Genomic DNA, 19,118 nt, shown 5'->3' with positions numbered 1-19,118 from the left:
AAAAGGGATCTCAGTGACCACCTTCCCACTATATTATACCCAACAAGTCACCAACTAAAGAAAACAGCTAGATAGTAGATAGAATAGATAGAGAGCTGTACATGTAGTCAGGAAGGGTGGAGTTTAAATTCTGCTGCAGACATCTATTAGCTGATTCTGGGAAAACTTGCCAATATTTAACCTCTCAGATTCAGTTTCCTCATCTGTAAAATGTAATAGAAAATCTGTAAATTGTAATAGAACCTACCTCACAAGGTTATTATGAGAATCAAATGAGATAACACATGTAAAGAGTTTTTCAAACCTTAAGGAACTTTATAATGCCATTATTATTATTATTATTATTATCCCTTCTAGTTCTAAATTCTGTGATCCTTAAATGACTTGTCTTAGTTCTGCTCATCCTTATATGGATCTCTCCCCTCCCCCCCCCATGGCCCCACATATGAGGTAGGCCATAATTGTTTCTGAATGGAAATAGAACATATCTATAACTTCTTTTGGGGGAGGGGGAGCAATGAGGGTTAAGTGACCTGCCCAGGGTCACACAGCTAGTAAGTGTCAAGTGTCTGAGGTAAAATCCTCCCAAATCCAGGGCCAGTGCTTTATCCACTGCACCATCTAGCTGCCTCTCTATAACTTCCTTTGTAAAACAGACCAAAATTGAGAGAGTAATGCATAATCCTGCCAAGAAGGGAGCAGACCAGGAGGTGGCAGCACCAAATGAATACAAATGTGGGTATCTTGGCACATGAAATAGTGGAAAGAACATTGTATTTGTAGTAAGAAGTCTGGGACTTGAATACCACTTCTGTCACTTTCTTGCTGTGTGACCTCAGGTAAATTACTTAACCCTGATGGTGGTGGTGGTGATGATGACGACGATGATGATATCTAGCATTTATATTGTACTTTGAGGTTTCCAAACTGATTTACAAATATCACCTCATTTTTATTCTCACAGCAACCCTGAGAGGTAGATGCTGTTTTAATATCTATTTTGTAGATTATGAGATAGGCAAACAAAGGTTAAGTGGTCTGCTTAGGATCACACAGCTAAGAAGTATCTGAGGTCAGATTTAAATTCAGGTCTTCCTAACTCCAGATCCAATGCTCTCTCTGCTGTGCCACCTAGTTGTCTATGAGCCTGAGCTACTTGATCCATAAAATGGGGATAATAATATTTGCAGAACTTATCTCACAGGGATTCTTCTGAGAATCAAACACGATGAAGTGCAGGGTGTCCCAAAAGTCTTAGCACCAACTAGGTACTGGGACTGTGCTAAGCACTTTACAAATTTCCCATTTCATCCTCACAACAACCCTGTAGGTTAGGTGCTATTTTCCCACTTTACATATGAGGAAACTGAGGCAGTTAAGGTTAAGCAATTTGCCCAATATCATCGAACTAGGAAGTGCCTGAGGAGGGATTTGAACTCAGGTCTTCCTAAGTCCCGGCCCAACACTCTATCCAATGTACCACTTAACTGCCTTATAACCCTTCTATCCCCATCCTGCCTTAGGAAGACCATGCCAAAGAAGCAAAGCTAGTCTTCTTTGCCTTTACTCCAAATGTCATGACAGTCATTCTGAAGAGGTCCTAAAGAGCCAATTAGTATAATCTAGTCTGTTCCTCTAACAGTTTTTCAGCTTGAATGTGGTCTGGCAGTTTCTGTTGGCCAACAGGGAGTCAGAAGACTTGCATTCTCTTTCCATGTTTGCCTCTGACTCATTGTGTGACTATGGGCAAGTCACTTTGAATTCTAACTTCCCCGTCTGTGAAATGGGAATAATTATACCTTCACCTACCCACTTTTGAAAGGATGCCATGAGAATGAGTGAGAGCATGTCTTATATCTTTTGGAGAAAGGTTGAAACCCTGATTAACATAAACCTTCAATTAAACAGAATTTTTCCTGAGTTCTGCTTTTAGTGGAAAGCTGTCTTATTTCTTTATTTATTTGCATGGGAAGGGAGAGGATAGGACTGAGTAGAGAAAAAATTATTATTATCATCATTATTGCTGATAATGATGATGAAGTTAACTGGCACTGATATATTTTAAAGTTTGTGAAGCTCTTTAAATACTGGGCCCCAAAAGTCTTAGAGCAGTTTTAAGCATTAAAATTTAAAGTTGCACATTAAAACTTAAAACTGCTCTAAGACTTTTAGGACGCCTTGTATATGATCTTCAAAACAACCCTGACTGGTAGGTAATATAATATAATCCTTATTTTCTGGATTAGGAAACTGAGGCAGACTTGCCCAGGTCACACAGTTAGCAAATGTCTGAGGCTGGATTTGAAGTGAGATCTTCCTGACTCTAGCATTCTATTCATGGCACCACCTAGTGAGGAATGAAGACAAAGATGTGTCTAAGCTGAAGAAAGGAATTTTATTTTAAACTACTAGACTAGATGGCCACTAACATCCTTTCTGACTCTGAAATTCTTTGATTTTGTCATTCTGTGACTCTGCATTTGGGGTGGATCCTGAATTCAGCCTAATTGTCTATGCCTTCCCCAACTCTATACAGTATTATACAAGTCCTTGAGCCATTGCCTGAGGCCCTAGAAGACTCTCACAAGAAACAAAACAAAAGAAAAAAACACACACAAAAACCTGAAAATAGTGTGCTTTGATCTGCATTCAGACGCCATAGTTCTTTCTCTGGATGTGGAAAGCATTTTCCATCATGTGTCCTTTGGAATTATCTTGGATCATTCATGGTATTGCTGAAAATAGCTAAGTCATTCCTAGTTGATCATTGTACAGTGTTGCAGTTACTGGGTACAATATTCTCTTGGTTCTGCTCATTTCACTTTGTATCAGTTCATGTAAGTCATTCCAGATTTTTCTGAAATCTGCCTGCTCATCATCTTTTAGCACAATAGTATTCCATTACATTAATATACCACAACTTGTTCAGCCATTTCCTAATCGATGGGCATCCACTCAATTTCCAATTCTTTGCGACCACAAAAAGAGCTTCTAATAAATATTTTTTTTACATGTAGGTCCTTTTCTCTTTTTTATGATCTCTTTGGAATACAGACATGGTAGTGGTATTGCTGGATCAAAGAAGGGTATACGCAGTTTTATAGGTTTTTGGGCATAGTTCCAACTTGTTCACCAGAATGGTTGTATCAGTTCACAACTCCACCAACAATTCATTAGTGTCCCAATTTTCCTACATCTCCAACATTTTCCTTTTTGTCATATTAGCCAATCTAATAGGCATGATGTGGTGCCTCAGAGTTGTTTTAATTTACATTTCTTTAATTAATAATGATTTAGAGTATTTTTATATGACTATTTGATTTCTTCATCTGAAAACTGCCTCCAATAAGCATTTTTTCTTTCTTTTTTTTTTTGCGGGGCAATGAGGGTTAAGTGACTTGCCCAGGGTCATACAGCTAGTAAGTGTCAAGTGGCTGAAGCCAGATTTGAACTCAGGTCTTCCTAAATCCAGGGCCTGTGTTTTGTCCACTGCACCACCTAGCTGCCCTCCCAATAAGCATTTATTAATCAATTATTATATGCTAGGCTTTATGCTGTGTGCTAGAGATACAAAGAAAAGCAAAAACACACTTCATGTCGTCAAGTTGCTCACCTTACCATGTTTCTCAAAGGAGAATTGAAATAAAAAAAGATTTTCAGGGAGCAGCTAGGTGGCACAGTGGATAAAGTACTGGCCCTGGATTCAGGAGGACCTGAGTTCAAATGCAGCCTCAGACACTTGACACTAACTAGCTGCGTGACCCTAGGCAAGTCACTTAATCCTCATTGCCCTGCCCCCCCCCCAAAAGAAAAAAGAATGAGAGGCTAGGGTAGAACAAGGAGAGTTGACCTCTACCTCATGCTGTCTGTCTGACCCTAGGGTTTGGACTTCTGAGTTTTAGTTTTGTTTGGCCTTTCTTTGTATCCTCAAAACTAAGCATAATGCCTGGCACATTGTAAACAATATATCAATGTTAGCTGTTATTATTACTATTATTCAGGCAGCTCTCAAGACTTTTAAGCAGCAGAGAAGGTACAGATGTGCATTAGCAGAGAGACTTTTTTCACTGGGAGATCATTATACCAATAAAATCCCAGTTCTAACTAAAAAAATATTCAAGAGGGCTTTTCATAGGGCCCACCAACACAACCTTGGTACTGCCTACTTTGCCTAAGAGATAATACAAGAACTATCCACATGGACATTGGTTTTGTATCATTTATCAAACTATAATTGAAGAAGTCCACTTTCCAACATCCCTTTCACTAAAGGAACGTGACAAAATTTTGCTTGTTTAGTACTAGGATGTATGTCTGATTTTGGTCAGTACTTTCTTAGATCTTAAAATGAAAACATTTCAGGCAGCTAGGTGGCACAGTGGATAAAGCACTGGCCCTGGATTCAGGAGGACCTGAGTTCAAATCCAGCCTCAGACACTTGACACTTACTAGCTGTGTGACCTGGGCAAGTCACTTAACCCCAATTGCCCTGCCCAAAAAAAAAAAGAAAGAAAGAAAACATTTCATTATATTTCATTCTTTTTGCCCAAGGATCTTAGAGCCAAATTCAGCATCTAGTTATAGTAACCAGTTCATCTCAAGAGCCTAGAAGTGTTTACCCTCTTTGCTTTCTTAGGTGGTATCTGTTCTATTCTTCTTTCTCTTACCTTATTATATTTAATTTGTTATTATCTTCACTTCCTTTTGTATGTCAGCACTATATATTCCTTAAAAAATTAATATATAAATCTAAAACATAAAAATAAATAAATATAAGCAAGCCCCAAATAAATAAATAAATAGATGATGGATAAATGAGAAGTGAGATAAAACAAATGCTGAATAAATGAATAAATAAATAAACAAATGAATGAACAAACAAATAAATAAACAAATAGATGCATGGATGGGTAAATAAATAAATGGATGAGTAAATGGACAAATAAATAAATAGAAATGTGAAAAAAATAAATGACCTGGTACCATTTTGTAAACATTGCTTAGTCATTATGCACTGAAAGATGTTTTGATTTCTCAACTTGGCATTCAAGGCCTCCCACAAACTAGCCCTAACCTGCCTTTCCAGCCTTATAATGTCCATTCAGATAGTTGACATTCCATACCCGTTACCATTTTCCATAGTTACCCAGTCCTTTCCTACCTCTAAGTCTTTGCTCAGGCCTAAGATATAACCTCTCCACCCATCTCTTTACCTTCCTCATCTTTGCCTGTTAAAATCCCTTCCTTCCTTCAAGGCCCAGCTTAGAGAATCTCTTTAATTCAGGCTTCCTGGACCCTTCCATTGGTATCCGTGGGGTGTGGGGAGTAAATAGCCTCCTATTTCTTAAATTTCTTATAGCACTCAGTAATTCTACCCCATGTTTAAAACATTCTACTCTGGATTATGATTATTTGTAATCTGGTTTATCTCCCCAACTAGCTAGTGAATTCCTTGAGGATTAACCAGGTATCTTTTCTAGGACCTCACTCAGAGCTTTGCACACAGTAGGTCCTTAATATGGCTTTGTTGACCCAAATTCATATAAACTGAATGTGTCCATTTATCAGAAACCCAAGAAATTTAATAAGGATGACATATTCTCCTTTGCTCTATTCCTTATGTCTCATCCATAAAGTCTAGATATTTTAAAAATATAATTTTAAAATAAAGAACATCTTAGATATCATACTATGGACACTTTTCTCCAAGAAGCAGTGAAAAGCATTTGGAATTTAGAATCAGAGGACCTGGGTTTATATCTGAGCTCTGACACATTCTCTATATGTGGACCTAGGGCAAATTACTTAATCTTTCTGGGGATCAGTCACCTTATCAGTAAAATGAGGACACTTTGCTTACAGGATCTCTTCTAGCTTTGAATCTATGATTTTATGACCATCCCTTGGTTGGGAAACTGAGGCAGAGCGGGGATTGACTTGCCCTCCAAAGTCCAGTGCTGAGAAGTAGATGTCATGTAATAAAGGTCCTATGGAGTCAGCTTTCAGTTCCAACTACTACCCTCCTCTCTGTTCTCTTCCCTTGTCAGCATATGCTACCTGATAGCATCTCCCCCAACTAGACCGTAAGCCTCTGGAGGGCAGGTATTGTGTCTTTTATGTCTGGATACCTTTAGAACCCAGTTTATCATAGGTGCTCAATAAATCTTTCTGCAAGCCTGGATTAAGGTGAGTCTAAGGATTTCCTTGTGGTCTAGAGATAGTCTGTTTCCATATCTTTTTTTTTTCTTTTTCTTTTTCTTTTTTTTTTTTTTGCAGAGCAATGAGGTTTAAGTGACTAGCCCAGGGTCACACAGCTAGTAAAGTGTCAAGTGTTTGAGGCCAGATTTGAACTCAGGTCTTCCTGAATCCAGGGCTGGTGCTTTATCCACTGCACCACCTAGCTGCCCCTGTTTCCATCTTTCCCAATCTTTAGGATCAGGACAAAGAAAGGTTACTTCTAGTCCAATGTTTAGTGATAGGGGTCACTCCAAGGTAATACTGAACCCTCATTTGGGTTTGGGACCTAGAGAAGTAACTGAACCAGTCCCAGTCAGCTTTAGAACTAGGAGAACTCCAGGTAGGCTAGATGACGCAGGCATGGGCCAAACTTGGATTCTACTTAGAGGATGACAGTAATGGATGGAGGGCCAAAAAAGAATCCTCCTGGACCATCTGCCTCAAGGCATTTGCTGTTTTGAGTCTAAAAAAAAAAGGCAGTGCAGTAGCAAAGAACTAGAAAGAAAGAGGGTGTTCATTGACTGAGGAATGAATAGTTGGGACATATGAATGTAAAGGAATATTATCACCCAACAAGAAATAATAAATATGAGGAACTGAATGAAACCTGGTGAAATTTATATGATCCCATGCCTAGGAAAATAAATAGAATAGAAAGAATAGCATACACTAGGAATATGAAAAGATCCCTAACAGAGAGTGAGGCCTTGAGAAATTGAAAAACTAACAATGATCCCAAAGAATAGACAATGAAACAGATCTCCTTGCTCTCTGTGGAGGGCTGAGGAATAACTATGGCAGATAGATAGATAGATAGATAGATAGATAGATAGATAGATAGATAGATAGATAGATAGATAGATAAGTGATAGATAGATAAGTGATAGATGGATAAATAGATAAACAAATAATAAATAAATGAAATGCATTGTCAGGCATGCTCATTCTACTGGTTATTGTGTTTGTTTATGAAATAAATAAAATTAATGGAATACATAGTTATTAGAGAAGGTTCCATTACAGGAGTGGTAGGAAGTATATACAGAAATGACTGTAATGTAAACATACAAAAGTAGTAATGCTGGTGGTACTGATGGTGCTGGTGGTGGTAGCAGTGGTAATAGTAGTGTTTTGAGGTCCTTTACAGGGTAACTTTCCATATTATTCTCATTTTACAAATGAGTTCATTGAGAAGGAAAATTACTTGTTCGTGGCTCTACAACTAGTAGTAGGCATCATACCTGGAATTCAAAGCCAGCTCCCTCCTGACTACAAGCGCCATACAACTCTTTGTCACTCTACTCTTTTGCCTTTATGGTTACATGAGTCAGGGATACAAGAGCAGCATGCAAAAAAGCATTCAGATCAATCAACCAGCATTTATTAGACACCTGCTGTGTAGGAGGGACTGTCCATCCAGAGACAAAAGTGAACTGCTCCTTGCCCTCAGGGAGTTGACATTCTTTAGGAGGAGACTTAAAGATACTTGATGACGGGCCCAATTTCAAAGGACTGTCATTCTTATCTTATTCTGCATCTGAGATGGGGAAAGGCCAAAACACTGTGGAGAGAAATACCAGAATTAACCTTTATGCCTTTTTTCCCCTCTCTTCCCTGTTCCCAGTTCCCATGAAGAAGCACTAAATATGAATGTGAAAAAATACCTGGTGAAATGCTTGCACCGTCTGCAGAAGGGGCCAGGCTACACCTACAAGGAGCTTCTGGTGTGGTACTGCAACAACACCAACACCCATGGACCCAAGCGCATCATCTGCGAAGGGCCCAAGAAGCAAGTGATGTGGTTTATCCTCACCCTGCTGTTTGCCTCCCTGGTCTTCTGGCAATGGAGCGTCTTCATCCAGACTTACCTCAGCTGGGAGGTCAGCGTGACCCTCTCCATTGGCTTCAAAACCATGGAGTTCCCAGCAGTCACCATCTGCAACGGCAGCCCCTTCCGGTGGGTTTTATCTAGACATCCCAGCAGAGAAGTCCAGTGGCAAAGGGATGGGGAAAAGGTGGAAGAGTTAAGGAGATGTCAGGGGGGAAGCTCAAGGAATAGCGAGTGCTCCTAGTGGAACTAAGAGGGAGAGACTGAAGGAGGGAGATGGTTCAGTGAACACACCACAGGGAACTCTGGGGGCTTTCCCCCGAATACTTGGGAAATAGTTTTGTTTTTTCAAAAAAAAAAAAGTGAGTTAGAAGATCATTTAGTAGTTTGAAAGGGGCTCTGACAAAATGTGGTCATCCCTCTGTTCTTGCTCAGGATGGTTGCTAAATGTGTTATGGGGGGAAATGGGTACGGGTTTGGGGTTAGGGGTAGGGGTTCTTAGGAATTCCTCTTTAAAGAATTACACCCTCTTGCACACAAAAGCAGTTAGAATAAGATGGTAGTTTATTTAGGGGCAAGGGAAGGGAAGGGGGGGAGGGAAGGGAAACCATGAAAGAAATCCTTGGACTTCTCATGGGAAGATAGGTATGGAACAAAGCACGTGGCTCTGAGGTACCAATCTCCTCGAGCTGGTAGGTACTTTTATAGGGGACTGATGGTAGTGACCATCTGCCTGTGGAAAGTTCCTTTAGTGAGGGAGGACCATCCCCCACTGGTCTTGACTTGAGGAATTGGGTGAGGGGTGGCTATGGATCTCTCTAGCCATCTCTCTTTTTGGGACACAAAGGCCGCAGCCACACCCAAGTTTATCTCCCCAGGGGTAAGGGAGATCAGAATGAAGGATGGAGGTCCCAAATCTAGCTCAGTCTGATCTGGTTCCGCTTATCTCTCTAGGTGTATCTGTCCTCTGGTTTAGTTTCTCAAGGAGAAGATTCCTTGATGTGCCCCAGAGAACTTCTGGGGTGCTCTTTGCCCTCAACAAATGAATAGATGGGATGCCTCCAAAATCCTAGGGCAGTTTTAAGCTTTAATAGTTTAATAGCTTGTAAGGTTTAATAGATGAAAACTGTTTTAAGGTTTTCCGATAGAAAGGGGATTCTGAATCTCCAGCATTAAACAACTTGTGGTATCAAGACATACAACCCTGTAGCTAACCTAAGTTCCTCCTCCTGGAGCTCTCTGTCCTCAGAGGAGATAGTGATGGGAAGCAGCATGGCATAATAGCCTCTGGAGACCTGGGTTCAAACCCCAGGTCTAGTACTTAATCTTTGCATAGCTTTGGGCAAGTGACCAGAAATCAAGTTTCCTCATCAACAACTCCAGGGAGTTGGACATTTTTGGTCGTTACCAACACAAAGAATTTGTTTTGCTGATTTATTACAAGAGCTCTTTTTTTGTTGTTTTGTTTTCCACTGGGTTGGGAGGGGAGGGAGGAAAAAAGGAAAAATACTTGATAACCAAAAAGAAAAGAAAAGAAGTTTGGGCTAGATGACCTCTAGGTCCCTTACAGCTCTAAATCTATCTTCCTCTCATCCTTTCCATATAATCTGTGCAGATTTATAGATTATATAAACAATAATCACTTAGATTTACAAGGCCCTTTATAAGCATCTCATCTACACCATTACAGATGGGAAAACGGAGGCTCCAAGGGAGTCATTCCCCCTTTCTTTCTCCTTGCCTTCATTTTCTCTTCATCCTTGTTAACTTTCAGCAGGGCTCACATTTATGGAACAGACAGGATGTGTTTGTGTCTAAATCCTATAAGCCTCTTCTTAGAAACCTTGGTTGCTCACCAAGATTCTAGTCCTCTCCCCTACAAAAAGTACCCAAAGCAGAGACATATCACCCCCATTTGGAAGCCTTGGGGAGAATATGGACCTAGGGTTGGTTCTGTAACCCTTTCCCCCTTGGGGGACCAAGTGAAATCTATATGGGTGGGGCTGGGACAGGCGTAGATAACACTGGGGAGGAGTTCCTCAAATTTCCCTCCCTCAACATGCACACCAAAGAAGGGTGGTGTCTGGTTTGAACAAACACAAATCTTGAGCTGTTAAATTTTTATAACCTGTCTGCCAGGCTGGTTTGTTTGCCCTGTTCATCACCCCAGGACCCCAGCAGCCAGGCAGAACAGCCAACTGCAGATCTTTCTGGTTCCAACCTGTGGGGGATGGCACAGCCACCAGGTTGTGCCTGCCTCTCCACGCCCACCGAAGGGGTTGGGAGAGGGAGTCTCCCTTTTCTGGTTTTAATGTCAGCAACTAGTCCTTCCCCCTCCCCCTCTCCCCCTAATCTCCTGACCCTGTCCTTATATTAAGTTATGGAGACAGTAGCACCATCCCTCTGGTTTTCTCCATTGGGATAACAACCATATGACAGGAAGTCATGATGATACAGTTACAAGCTGTTTATAGATTAGGTCATCCAGGTAAACCAAGCAACTGCTGCCTTCGCTCTCACGGCATACTTTCTTCCCTTAGGTATTCTAAGGTAAAGCATCTTCTGAAGGATCTGGATGACCTGATGGAGGCTGCTCTACAGACTATCCTAACACTTGAGTCGGGTCCTGGACACATCAATTACACAGAAGACCTGAACTTGGCCATCTGGAACCACACACCCCTGGTCGTAATTGATAACCGAGACCCCTACCATCCTGTCGTCTGGGACCTTTTTAACTTTGGCCGTAATAATCTTGAGACAAACTCCTCATCTCCACATGGGAGGTGCAATTCCCAGAAGTGCAAAATCGCCATGAGGTTGGTAAGTGACCACCAGGAAGCATAGACAGATGCTTCCTCCAAGACTTGCCCAATGAGCAAGAACTTAGGTCAGTGAACGATGTGGAGGGTGTGATGGAGGAAATGAGGACATTTGGCCTGGAGAGGAGAGCGGGGATTGGGGTAGAGAAGACAGGATAGCCGTCTTTGGGTATTTTAAGAGTAGTCTTGAGGAAGAAGGATCAACTTTATTCAGCCTGGACCCCAGAGGGAAGAACTAGGAGCAGTGGGGGGAAATTACAGCAGCAGATTTCAGCTCAATATAAGGAAATAGGGGGCAGCTAGGTAGCATAGTGGATAAAGCACCAGCCTTGAATTCAGGAGGACCTGAGTTCAAATCTTACCTCAGACACTTGACAGTTACTAGCTGTGCGACCCTGGGCAAGTCACTTAACCCTCATTGCCCCCCCAAAAAAACAAACAAACAAACAAAACTCTATTATCAATATAAGGAAATATTTCCTACGACAAAGCAATCTAACTTAATGAGAATAACAAAAAGAGCTGATACTTACATGGCACTTTAAGATAATAATTATAATAATAACTCACATTTATATAGGACCTACTATGTGCCAAGAACTATGCTAAATGCTTTTACAATTATTATCTCATTTGCTCCTCACAACACCCCTGGGAGATAGGCACTATTATTATCCCCACTTTCTAGATGAAGAAACTGAGGCAGAGATGAAGTGACTTGCCCAGAGTTACATAGCTAATAAGCATTTGAGGCTGGATTTGAACTCAGGTTTTCCTTACTACATGCCCAGCACTCTACCCACTATGCCACATACCTGCCAGTAGTACATTATGTCATTTTGCAAAAAGCTGCCCCAGCTGCCCCAAGAGGCAGTGAATTCTCCTTTGCCAGAGGTCTTTCACTGAAGGCTGGATTGGTCAGGCCTCAGTTGGACTCAAGAACTAGAACCTCTGAAATTCTGTGACTTTTGTTTATTTCAAACCCTATGTAGTTGCTAAGGGAAGAAAGGGCAGATGCCTACAGACTTTGGGTGTGGCCATTCATTGGGGCTGCCCACTGGCACAGTGGATGGAGAACCAGGCCTGGAGTCAAGATGACCTGGAGTTAAGTTCACATCCAGCCTCAGATACTAACTGCTTGTATGACTCTGACCAAGTCACTTAACTGAAGTCTGCCTCAGTTTCTTCATTTATAAAATGGGGATAATAGTAGTACCTACCTCCCAGGGTTGTTGTGAGGATCAGATGAGATCATATTTATAAAAAAGCACTTAACCCAGTGCTTGGCACATAGTAAGCACTAATAAATGTTAGGTTCATTTGATTTGATTTTTTCTTTCATTGCTGAAATTTTATCAACATCAGTATCGAAACAAAATCACAAAGTTTGAGAGTTGGGAGGGATGTCAGCAGCCATCCAATGAAAGGTATCCCCACCAGAACCTACTGTTAAGAGATCATCCTGCTTCTGCTTATCAGAGATTTCCACTGAACCCACTCCCTCTCAAGGCAGCTCACCCCACCTTGGGACAGCCAGAACCAGTGGGAAGATTTTCCTGAAATCAAGCCTCAACTTGCTTCTCTGCCACTTCCTTTACAAGTTCACCAGCATGTTAGATGCTGTATATAACATAAGAAGCCTTTTGGAGGAAGGAAGGGAGTGGTCATATCTCTTGTCAACCAGTATGTATTGAGCCTTTGTTATTGTGCCTATCTCTAGGCTAAAGATAGAGAAGAAAGAAATGGTACCAATCTCTGCCCTGAGGGAATACCCAGTCTCTACCCTGTTAAGGGCATTAGGCACAATGTTATATACTAAAAGTAAAGGCAAAGAATAGACTCTACCCTATTGTTTGGTGGAGAGAGCAGATGGGATAACCTTCCTGGGTAAAAGGCAGCCATTCTGGGAACACAAGGCAGTGATCATTCTTCCCAAGACCCTCCATAGTGGGGGTTTCTCGGTTGGTAAAGGACCCCAGGACCCTTCCACAGGCTGGTAAGCCCATGAATGCTTATAAAGGAAGGATAGCAAACCTAGGACCTTGGAATTCTCCAAGCTTTTTCTGAGAAATGGGAGGGAAGATGGCCTCTAGCTAGCACCTTTGCTATCTCAGACAGAGAATTTGCCTTCTAAGGATTTCCATTTCCTGTAGCCAATTCTCCTAATCTCTCTCCCATTCCACAACTCAGTCTGTGCATTTATTAAATTCTGTTGTGTGGCTAGGTACTGGGAAATGCACAGACACAAGTGAAAGCCCCTAGGCCGGGTCAAGAGGTCTGGATACTCATGCTGGCTCTAGGCCTGATACTTTGTATAACCTTGGAACAGTCACAAATAATAGCTGAAATTTGTATAACACTTTACAGGCTTGCAAAAGACTTCATAAATATTAACTCATTTTATCCTCACAACAGTCCTGTGAAGTTGGTGCTATTATTGCCCTCATGCCATAGATCTAAAAACCGAGATAGGCAGAGGTTAAGTCACTAGACTAGGCTCACACAGCTAATAAGCGTTCGATGCTGGGTTTGAAATCCGGTCATCCTGAGTCCAGATGCAGTGCTCTAGCCACTGGCTTTTCTGGGCCTGTTTTCCTGATCTGTGGATGGAAGGGAAGATTTCTATCCCCTCTGTAGCACACTATGGGAGCTGATTCTGTGGATTGTGATCTGCTGATCATGTTTTCCTGAGGGGGAAGCTGGCCTTGGTGGCAAGAACAGTCAGTAACCCCACTATGTCCCTGGATACCCACTACAGGAAAGGCTTCCCTGAAACTAGCCCCTCTGAAAGTCGATTTGTAACCTTGGTCAAATGCCTAAAGAGTTACAAAGGCATGCTAAGACTTTTCCTGTAAATGCTAGTGGTTGGATCTAAAACTATATGTATGAGAATTTATGTGCATATCTTGTTTTGGGCCCTGGGCTACCTCATATCCTGAGGGAATTTCCACAATTAATAGAAGCAGACTGGTTTTCCCACCTCCTAGGGGATAGATTGCACAGAACTGGCCAGCCAGGATCAGAGGAACATCAATTTTGACCTCAGAGAGATCTTAGAGGTTAACTAGTCCAACCCTAATATTTTACAGATAGGAGAATTGAGGCCTGGAGAGGTCTGTCAAAAATCTTACCCAAGGTTTCCAGAGCTTGCATTTAAACCCAGGTCATCTTACTCTGTTTCAATGCCCACTGTATCATGCTGGCATTAGAGGTCAGAAATCTATGTGTGACATTAAGAAGGTCAGTCGTTCTGCCATCTGTGAAACACACATCTCTAGCTCTGTGCGACAACATGCCCATGTTTGCTAAGCCCCTTGGTGGACACAGCTGTTCAGGTGCACATTGTTCAATTACTGACAGTGTTGTGAGGCATAACAGGAAGAAGAAAAAGTGGCAAGCAGGCTGATGGTTTTGGATACCCCAGGACATTCCCAGAGTCCTCTAAGACCTTGAATAAGTAATTTTACTTAGATGCAAATGTAGCTTTTCAAGATGAAAAAGGAAAGGATAGGGGGCAGCTAGGTGGCACAGTGGATAAAGCACCGGCCCTGGATTCAGGAGGACGTGAGTTCAAATCTGGCCTCAGACACTTGACACTTAGTAGCTGTGTGACCCTGGGCAAGTCACTTGACCCCAATTGCCTCACCAAAAAAAAAAAAAAGAAAGGATCTTGATTCTTCCTGCTTACTTGGGACTTGGGCTAAGTTAGATGGCAGTCTTCCTTCAGAAAATAAGTACTAGTGTCTCAGGACATCTGGGGAACCCCCCCCCAGGTGACGGGGGTTAGCAAGAAGCCACACTGGACCAAAAGCTGCAGGGCCAGCAGGAATGTTGTTGATCCTCAGGGGAACCACATCTCTCAGTTGGTCAGTAAACATTTACTAAGTACCTACTATGTGCCAAACACTATGCTAAGCAATGGGGATACAAAGAAAGGCAAATGACAGTCCTTGCTCTCAAGGAGCTTACACTCTAATGGTTTCAAAGTGTGCAAAAACATCTGTAGGCCTGGATGTCACTTGGAATCTCCTGCCCTTCTGTCAAAAACAGACATAATTCTGCTATAGTTGAAACTGTGGCAGCCCAGGGGAACCAGGAGAGGCAGGCAGGGAGATGCGGTGAGTGAGCTATACATTAAACTGGAAACAGACTTGCCAATTAGCAATAGTCAGCTTGGTGGGGGAAGTACAGTCAGAGTGCTTAACTGGGACTTGAGCAGGTCGATGGTGAAGCATGCCTCCTGTCTCTGAACAGAGAGGTACAGAGTGAGGTAGGGATTTTCAGACATGGCTAATGTGTTTGTTTGTTGTGCATGATTGTTCTTATTTATCATAAGCATTAGTAGCAGGAGGAGTCATTGAGAAGAAATATTGATTTTTTTTTAGTTTTTTTTATATGTTAAGTTCATTATTTAGAATTTTTATTTTTTCCCCAAGTTACAGATAAAAACCAGTTTTAACATTGATTTTTTTAAACTCTGTGTTCCAAATTCTCTTCCTCCCTCCCTCCCCACCCTCCCTTAAGAACTCAAGCAATTCAATATAAGTTATACATGTGTAAGTCATGCAAAACATTTTCACATTAGTCAGGTTAGAAATAGTGATTAAAAAAAAGAATATAAATAAAACTTTTAAAAAGAAAACAAAAGAATGGAAGTACAGTCAGGTGATTAGGATGGGTAAAGGTTCATTCCTTTTTTCTGATTTGTGGAAAAGAGTAATGGTCTCCAGGTATGGAAGATAGGCATGACTCTCACTAGGACTAAGTAGAGAGCAGAAGGAAGGGAGGGAGAGAGGAAGGAAGGAAGGAAGGAAGGAAGGAAGGAAGGAAGGAAGGAAGGAAGGAAGGAAGGAAGGAAGGAAGAGAGAGAGGAGGGAGGGAGGGAGGAGAGGAAGGAAGGAAGGAAGGAAGGAAGGAAAGAAGGAAGGAAGGAAGGAAGGAAGGAAGGAAGGAAGGAAGGAAGGAAGGAAGGAAGGAAGGAAGGAAGGAAGGAAGGAAGAGAGAGAGGGAGGGAGGGAGGGAGGAAGGAAGGAAGGAAGGAAGGAGGAAGGAAGGAAGGAAGGAAGGAAGGAAGGAAGGAAGGAAGGAAGGAAGGAAGGAAGGAAGGAAGGAAGGAAGGAAGGGAGAGAGAGAGGGAGGGAGGGAGGAAGGAAGGAAGGAAGGAAGGAAGGAAGGAAGGAAGGAAGGAAGGAAGGAAGGAAGGAAGGAAGGAAGGAAGGAAGGAAGGAAGGAAGGAAGGAAGGAAGGAAGGAAGGAAGGAAGGGGTAAGGTGGAGACATCAGAGAGACTGAGACAGAGAGACTGATACTGATAGGGAGAGTCATATTCAGGAAGGAATGTGGGGGACAAAAGTACTCACACTGCCTTAGCATTTATCTTGAAGGAGTCCTAGAACAAAGACCATAAAATGATCTCTCTGGAAGGGTTCTTCTATGAGATCAAACCCTCTTACTGAGAAGCATCCAGATTTCATTGTCTCCTAAATTAGGCCAGTGTCCATAGTACTCCTATGAAGTGACCTGCGTTATGGGGGTTAGGAGAGAAAGACCTCCATTTGGAGGCTAACACTACAAAGAGCCTGTTTGTCAGTTCTGCTCCAGTGCCACCTCATCCTGGACTTTTCCCCCATCCACAGTGCAGTCAAAATGACAAAATGTGCACCTATTGGAACTTCACCAGTGCTGCCCAGGCAATGAAAGAATGGTACATCCTGCAGTCCACCAGCATCCTCTCTCAAGTGCCCCTAGAAGAGAGGATCCAGATGGGCTACCAAGCAAACCAGATGATCCTGGCCTGCCTATTTGGGGCAGAGCCCTGCAATCACAGGTACAAATGCTTCTCTTTGTCCTCAGTTTTCTTCTTGTTCTTCTTGTTCTTCTTGTTCTCCTCCTCCTTTTCTTCCTCCTTGTTCTTCTTCCTTTCTCCTCCTCCTCCTCCTCTTCCTCCTCCTTCTTCTCCTTCTCCTTCTTCTTTTCTTACTCCTCTTCTTCTTCCTCCTCTTTCTCCTCATCCTCCTTTTCCTCTTCCTCCTCCTCCTCCTTTTCCTCTTCCTCCTTCTCCTCCTTCTCTTCTTCTCCTCCTCCTTCTCCTCCTCTTCCTCCTCCTCCTCCCCTGTACAGAATGACCCCTAACACTGTTATCAAATCTCAATCATAGGTTCCTAGACTAGAAATGGACTATGAAATTCATCCAGGCCATGTCCAACACCAAGGTACTTGGGCCAAGCATTCCTATACCCATTTTACAATTAAGGGAACTGAGCCCCAAACAAACTAAGTGACTTGCCTATGGTCATACTCCAGTAAATGTCAGAACCAGGATTTGCAGCAGGAGAGCAGTCTCTCCTGGCTCCCAGTCTCGTGGTTCTCTTTCTGTGACACAAATGCTTACAATGCACAAGGCATTAGTAATGTAAAGATGAAATATGGCACTGTTCCTGCAATCAAGCAGTCTATATTCCACTGGAGGCAGAAGAGAGAACCAGACAATGTGCTTATGGAAAATTGAGCAGGTAGAGATCACCTTCTCCTGGTGTCATCAAAGAAGCCAAAATACCCCCAGTTCTTTTAATTTGTATGGCATGATTTCAAATCCCATCACCAGGGGCAGCTAGATGGCACAGTGGATAGAGCACTGGCCCTGGATTCAGGAGGACCTGAGTTCAAATCCAGCCTCAGACACTTGACATGTACTAGCTATGTGACCCTGGGCAAGTCACTTAACCCCAATTGCCTCACCCAAAAACAAAAAAAACAAAAACAAAAACAAAATCCCATCACCATCATGCTGGTCCAAACCCTACACTTTTACATATGAGGAAACTGAGACCTAGAGAGGATAAGTAATTTATTCAAGGTCACCCAGGCCATGAGTGGTAGAAATAGAATTTGAACTCAGGTCCTCTGATTCTATATCTGGCATTCTTTCCACTATTCCACACCACAAAACTCTGACCTTCAAGGCACAATACTACAAGTATTATTTTCCCCATTTTACAGAAGAGAAAACTGAGGTTCAAAGAGATTAGATGTCCGTGGTCCATTGTCCATGGTCATCTAGCTAGGAAGTACTAGACTCAGAACTTAAAACCAAATATCCCTCTCCTGACTACAAGTCCAGTGCTCTTTCCATTGTACTAAAATGCTTCCCCAAAGAAGTCTTGATACCATCTTCACCCACCCCACCTCAGGGCAAATGAATGTTTTGTTTTGTTTTGTTTTGTTTTTAGTGAGGCAATTGGGGTTAAGTGACTTGCCCAGGGTCACACAGCTAGTAAGTATTAAGTGTCCTGACTCCAGGGCCGGTGCTCTATCCACTGCGCCACCTAGCTGCCCCAGCTTTAAGTTTTAATAACTTTAAATGGCATTAAGACTTTTGGGACACCAACACTTTAATAGCTTAAAACTAAGGCACTAGGACTTTTAGGACACTCAGTATATAAAGTGTTTTGTAAATCTTAATGGGCCATATAAATGCTATTATTATTATATAAATTACTATTATTATTATTATTATGATTGTTGGCCAAAATAGATGCCCGAAAGCCATGGAGTATCCACACTTCTACCATTTGGGGAGGTGGGGGGGTGGGGCCTCTGTTTTCCTTTTCTCAGCTGTTTTGCAGTTTCCTCTCAAGCCTTTCCCACCTCTCGATGGTCTAGGGCACTTCCAGGGGAAGTATGGTCCTGGCTTTAGACACAGGATCATAGATTTACTGCTGGAAGGGACAATAGAGGACAGGAAGTCTAAGCTCCGCATCTTACCAGTGATGAAGCTAAGACCCAGACAAGTTAAATGACTTTCTCAGGGTCACATGGCTAATAAGAATCTGAAATGAGATTTGAACCCAGGTCTTCTGGCCTCCGAGGCCAGTGCTCTTGTCGCTATCTCACACTCGCTGCCTCTCAAGTCAGAGGACCTAGATTTAAGTTTCCTGCTTATTAATTGTTTGACCTTGGACACCTCACTGAATTTCCTCTGGTCCTCAGTTTCCTCATTCAGAGGGTGTTGGGCTAGACAGCTCCCGAGATCTCCTTCCAACTCTGTAGTGCTTAAGTACCCACCAGACATAGCAGAAAGAAGACACATCCCAGAGAAACTTTTTTTTTACCTGCCTCATCTTATTGTTCCCTCCATTTTTTGTCTTTGGCACCTTGAGTTGTTCCATGGGAGTCCCTGAAACTACCTTTGCTCTCAATAAACTGAATTATCAATGAACAAATAGTTTGTAT

General features: G+C 42.2%; 1 protein-coding gene across 1 annotated transcript in view; it reads left to right on the top strand.

Annotated features, from left to right (window-relative positions):
* Window positions 1-7,883: 7,883 nt before the first annotated feature.
* SCNN1B (sodium channel epithelial 1 subunit beta) overlaps window positions 7,884-19,118 on the top strand; it is a 34,974-nt gene continuing 23,739 nt past the window's right edge. The window contains exons 1-3 of the mRNA XM_043977736.1: window positions 7,884-8,194; window positions 10,606-10,888; window positions 16,523-16,713. Coding sequence (XP_043833671.1) covers window positions 7,884-8,194; window positions 10,606-10,888; window positions 16,523-16,713 — 785 coding nt within the window. The remainder of the gene's footprint in view (window positions 8,195-10,605; window positions 10,889-16,522; window positions 16,714-19,118) is intronic.

Source organism: Dromiciops gliroides, chromosome 1 (assembly GCF_019393635.1).
Source record: "Dromiciops gliroides isolate mDroGli1 chromosome 1, mDroGli1.pri, whole genome shotgun sequence".
NCBI lineage: Eukaryota > Metazoa > Chordata > Mammalia > Microbiotheria > Microbiotheriidae > Dromiciops > Dromiciops gliroides.
The sequence above is the reverse complement of the archived record's forward strand: the minus strand, read 5'-3'. Positions and strand labels throughout refer to the sequence as shown.